The following is a 5,856-nucleotide window of genomic DNA, read 5'->3' as shown; positions in this document are numbered from 1 at the left end:
TTGTATCATAATTTTGCTTTTTTTACGGTGCACAACTTGCTTCATACACATCATAGTTATGCTTCTTCATTTCATATGGTTTAGTTCAAGTACTTCACACTGGTGCTTCTACATTGTGTTTACTTTGCTTCATTGCATCCTTCATATTGTTTATTAGACATCATCTTTGTATCCAAATCAAACTAATCATGCTTTCTAAACTTCTGCAAGGCTAGCAAGAGTGGAAGCTCATGCTTTCATGACGGTGGGCATGTCATGGTCATCGATGGCGGGCATGGAGTGTAACATGAATTCGAGCATCTCGAGTGCCCAGTGTTTGTCATTATTTTGGAAACAAACTAGCAACACAAACACTAGGTTGTTCAAGTTCAAGGGTGTCGTTCCCTCGTTGGTGACAGTGTCGCTGCTCTCCACATGACTCTTGGGGCTCACAATGTGGATACCAACAGACATGTAACTATATATAATTGTTTCTCACATATGCTACTATGGCAATTAACTTTTGCTTGAGCCGTCGCTAGAGTATGTTTCAACCAACATTAAAGTATGCTTCAAACAATGTTGTGTTGCTTATCTTGGTAAATTGTACTGACATTTTGATTCTTTTGAAGAATTTTATTTTTGACCTATGTTGGTGTGTGCTTCATTGCATCTCTTCTCATGGGTGATTTTATTGTACATACATTTTGATGCACTGTTTCTATACGTGCTTGTTAGTTTCTCATACAATCAGGATGATGTTACTATGAATATGAGTGGTGGCTAAATTGTTGATGATGGACTGGACAAGACACAAAAGTGAAACATAATATCGTAATATTTTTTTTGTTGTTTTTGCCTAGTTGTAAATTATTGTTCACATCGGCTGAAATTTGTTTCGATGCTTCGTGCTTCTCTTTGTGCTCCGAGTGAACGTGATCAAACTTGTGTACTCTTCTGTATTTCACACGATCTCACCAAGTGCACCGGGTGCCCCGTGGCGAATTTTCTGACATCCATTCGGTCTGTCCAAACTAACTCTACAACTTGTGTCCCTGGCCTTGTTTGGGCTCTACAGGTCGCATACGACCTCGGATTAAAACGATTTTTATATCAAAAATGAACCGCTTCGACGAGACGAAGATATATCATGTTGATAACTTTTTTATTTAAGGCCATCTTAATCACATTTTATGCCCGACAGGTGGCTCTTCGGCCACCCGCAGGTCGACTGGTCCCCCGTCGGTCCACCAGAAGCTGACGAGGTTCTAGTTTTGATATTTTTAAAAATTCACATATGTTTTTTGAATTTATTATAAAATACGTAGTAGTTTTGAAAAAAAATCGGTGCGGGCAGCAAGCAGCAGCAACGCGGCTGATGCGCGTGCCTGTCATCATTCGACTGATTCAAAGAGTTATTAGTGTTCTTCAATAATAACAAGCACTCAAGTGTTTAGGTACAAATGAAATAGATGCATGCATGCGTGTTTGCATGGACATTTTTGCTAGCAGCTAGCAACAAAAAGTTGAACTTATAAATAACTAAGAAGTATATGTATCAGAAAAACGGTAGCGACATGAAGAGCAGTTCGACGACCAGAAAGCAAAACCTTCTAATTAATATTAACAGAACAACTAGTCCGTGTCAGTAGCGACGATTAGTTGGCATCACCGTCCTTGGGCAGAGTACACATCCACGCCGGCGGCAACATCCCTGTCTGCTCGTGCACCGTCGACAGAAGCGGCGGGAGCATCTTGTAGACCCCGGCCACCTGCTGCAGCGCGCTGCCGGCGGCAGCCTCTCCGCCCGCGTTCCCGGCGTCACCACCACCGTTACTCCAGATGCTGATCTTGGGCTGCATGCCATTGACTGCTCCGGCGTTGATGCGAGCCATCTCCGTGTACATGCCGGCGTCGATCATGAGGTAGTCTCTGAGAGCGTGGTAGTTGCCGCCGAGCGCCTGGAGCATGGACGCCACGTACTCTGTCTTGGCCTTGCCCACCAGAGCCACGGACTCTGCCTCCTTCTGCTTGGCGTAGAGCTTGGCGTCCTCGGCCATCTTCTGCTCGAAAAACTTGGCGTCGGCCTGCGCCTTGCGCGCCTCCGCCGTCCTCATCTGCTCGAACAGCGCCGCCTCAGCTGCCTTCTGCCTGCTGTAGAGCAGCGCGTTTGAGTCTTGAACCTACAATAGCATGCATGAGAATATATACAATATGAGATCGGTCATCTATGAGAATGTTATTAGAGCACATACAATATGGTATGGAAGATGGAACTATTGATAGTGTACCTGCGTCTCGTACTGCACGGTGGCCTTGCTGAGCTGTTCGGCCTTGAGCTTCTCAGTCTGTCGCATGGCGTTCTTAATCTCGACCTCCATCTGGAGCTCGGCCTCGCGGATGGCGACGGCCTTGGCCGCCTCAACCTCGGCCACCTTGGCCTGCTTGTCCCACCCGGCCTTCTTCATGGCGAGCTCGGCCTTGGCCGCGGCGATGTCCGCCTCCCTTGCATTCTCAAACACCTGCACCTCCGCCTTCACCTTGGCCTCCTCCTTGAGCCCCTGTCCCATCTGCCGCACCGACAGCACCTTGGTCTCGGCGTCCACCTTGGCGGCGTTCTGCTTGGTCAGCCCCTCCCTCTCCTTGGCGCCCACCTCTCCCTTCATCCGGGCCTCCGCCACGTCCACCTTGGCCTGGTTGGCCGCGTCCTGCTGCGTCTTCTGCCCGAGGTAGGAGAAGTACTCGTGCCCCGGCACGTCCACCAGCTGCTTCACGTTGGCGTTGTAGATGAAGAGCCCGAACTGCTTCAGCTCCAGCTGCACCATCTCGAACACCTTCTCCTTGAAGGTCTTGGTCCCCTTGAAGATCTCCTCCATGGTGAGCTCGGCGGCGAGCACGCGGGTCTCCCCCTCGATGACCCCCTTGACGAGGTTATGGATGTGGCTGGTGTTGCGATGCAGCGGGGCGATGAGCTTGGCGTAGAGCAGGAGCTGCGCCTCGAGCTCCTTCCTGTCGGCCTCGTCGTCGCCCGTGGCGGTGATCTTGGGGCCGATGGTGAAGACGGCGGGGAGGATGAAGGGCAGCTTCTCGGCGCTCATGGCGTGCACCTCGAACTCGTAGTTGACGGGCGAGATGCAGAACTTCTTGCATTGCTGCCCCACGAACACCCACGCCTTCTTGGCGAGCTTCACGTCCTTGATGCCCCAGCCGGTGATGGCCAGGTACTCCGACGCGTCGGCGACATGAAAGCTAGCCATGATCGATCTCTCTCCTCGTCGGGTTCGGCGGATCTCTATGATCTATCTATGACGAGAAGGCTAATCTATGGCTGATGGCTCGATCGATAGGCTACACGAGCTCTTTATATATATAACCCCTGGATAGGAAGGCGCTGTTGGCCTTGTCGTGATAGAGTCTGTTGGACACACGAATGAATACGTACAGCATTATCGCCTGTCCACGAGCGAGGCGCCTGACGAGTAATACGTACGTACGTTTATATGAACCTGACTGATGAAAACCAGGACTCGTACATGGCGCGGCTTCGTGGAAACGCGCGAGGGAACAGAAGAAGAGCGTTGTACCGGCACAACACGATAACGCGTCTGGCAGGAAGACCTCCTATTCGGCATTTTTATTAATGCAGTACAGACGTTGCCTTGTCATGGATAGGGATGGGAAATCAACAACATATCTGGTTCTGTTTCCGTATTACTGGGACATCGAATCTGGAAACCAGGAACCGATCGGCTGGGACATCGGGGACCGGCGCCTTCAGCACCGGTTAGGGGAACCCGCGCCTGCACAGCTCCTCCTCATGGACCCGGTCCATGTAGAATCCGTTGATCATTAAAAAATTGAAAAAAGTTCATAGAATTTCAAAATGTTCAAATTTTCGAAAAATGTTTAATAATTATAAAAAAAGTTCACCGGTTCTTGAAATATGTTCATGGATTTTCAAAAAGTTAACAGAATTCGATAACAATTCAGCAATTTTTAAAAAGAGATCATCAATTTTTAAAAAGAGATCATTGATTTTGAAAAAGTTCACAAATTTTGAAATTATGTTTACCTATCAAAAAAGTTCACCGATTTCATAAAAAAAGTTGATCGGTTTTCAAAAAAGTTCAGCGATTTAAAAAAAGTTCACGGACTAAAACACAGATAGGCACGAGCACCAGGCTTCAAACTAGCGACCCGTTCGTTGGGAGGAATACGTGCTAACAGCCAGGCCATCCTTCCGTTGGTGCACACTAATTTTGTTGGTTCCTTTTATTTCTTTTCGTCACATTCGCAGAAAGCCCCGGTTTTGGAAAGCTTTCTTGGCGTAGAGCAGGAGCTGCGCCTCGAGCTCCTTCCTGTCGGCCTCCTCGTCGCCGATGGCGGTGATCTTGGGGCCGATGGTGAAGTGTCAGGAACAAAGCACCTGACTAGCCGAACCAAGATATTTGAGAAGTAGTTCAGACACGAATTTATGATCGGGGAGGAATTATATTGCTTGGAAGAGGGGAAAAGCAAGTGTAGCGCGCCGGCAGCGGCTTAGGGTTCTACCCATACATCAATTTACATGCCTCTTAGGGCTGGAGAGAGTGGCTTACAAAGGCCAGCAAAGGAAAGGAAAAGCAGGAATAAACAGCTGAATTAAATGAGCTCCTGTCGGAAAGTGAATAGCGACGCGGGCAGCTCCGGTGGCCGTCGGATGCTAGATCAACGCGCCATGACTCCTCCCGCCTGAAGCGGTATCTTTGAATCTCAACCGTTGGATCATCTATCCACACACCACAGCCAAACCGACACAGGGGAACAGGGGAGATCATCGACAGAGCCTGACAATACCCCCATGTTGAGCGGCAGCTTGCCCTCAAGCTGCGAACGATGGAAAAACCTTTTGGATGAAGGCCGAATCTTCCCACGTAGTTCCACTAGGATATTGACCCACTTGATCAACCAACGAACCACAGGCACACTTATATCTTCCTGAACTCTTGGCACTAGTTTCCTATCTAGGATTGCTTCAGGTTCCATAAGAACTATCCCATCAGACCCTACTAAAGGAAGATCTTTAGATGGCACCACCCTTTGTCCAATGTCCTTTTTGAGCTGACTTACATGAAATGTATGATGCAGTTTGCACCCTTCAGGCAAAAGCAGTTTGTAAGCATGCTGTCCCACCTTCTGCAGAATTCTAAATGGCCCATAGAACTTAGAATGTAACTTCAAGTGCATGTGCAGACTTAGGGAAGTATGCATGTATGGTTGCAATTTCAGATACACCATATCCCTACATTAAATTCCCTCTCCTTCCTCTTCTTGTCAGCAAACCACTTCATCCTCTCCTGTGCCTTGATCAAATTCTGCTTAATCACCTCCATTGCTAGCTCTCTGTTTTGCAAAAGATCAGCAGCATCCACAGATATAGAATCAGGCAGAACAGATTCAGCAACCATAGGTGGAGGAAAACCATACAGTGCCTGGAATGGAGTCATGTTCAGAGCAGTGTGAAAACTACTGTTATACCACCATTCAGCCAAAGCTAACCAGCTGTGCCACTTCTTTGGTTGCTGGAAGCACATACACCTCAAATAGTTCTCCAAGCACTGGTTGACTCTCTCAGTTTGTCCATCAGATTGAGGGTGATAGCTAGTACTCATGTGTAACTTAATCTTCAGTGATTTGAACAACTGCTGCCACAAGTTACTTGTGAAGATTCTATCTCTGTCAGTCACAATCACTACTGGCATACCATGCAGTTTGAACACAGTCTCAGAGAATGCTCTAGCTATAGATTCCACAATAATGGGATGCTTCATGCCAATGAAGTGTGAATACTTTGTGAATCTGTCCACTACCACAAGTATCAAGTCCTTGTTCTCAGAA

General features: G+C 47.9%; 1 protein-coding gene across 1 annotated transcript; it reads right to left on the bottom strand.

Annotated features, from left to right (window-relative positions):
- Positions 1–1,637: 1,637 nt before the first annotated feature.
- Positions 1,638–3,343, bottom strand: LOC123399973 (flotillin-like protein 2). Its single transcript, XM_045094363.1, has 2 exons — positions 2,271–3,343; positions 1,638–2,162 (listed from the first exon to the last, which is right to left on the bottom strand). Exons 1-2 carry the CDS (start codon positions 3,234–3,236, stop codon positions 1,638–1,640), a joined length of 1,491 nt encoding a protein of 496 aa, XP_044950298.1. The 5' UTR covers positions 3,237–3,343.
- Positions 3,344–5,856: the final 2,513 nt, after the last annotated feature.

Source organism: Hordeum vulgare, chromosome 5H (assembly GCF_904849725.1).
Source record: "Hordeum vulgare subsp. vulgare chromosome 5H, MorexV3_pseudomolecules_assembly, whole genome shotgun sequence".
Classification (NCBI taxonomy): Eukaryota; Viridiplantae; Streptophyta; class Magnoliopsida; order Poales; family Poaceae; genus Hordeum; species Hordeum vulgare.
Note: the sequence above shows the minus strand (reverse complement) of the source record. Positions and strands in the feature narration are given on the sequence as shown.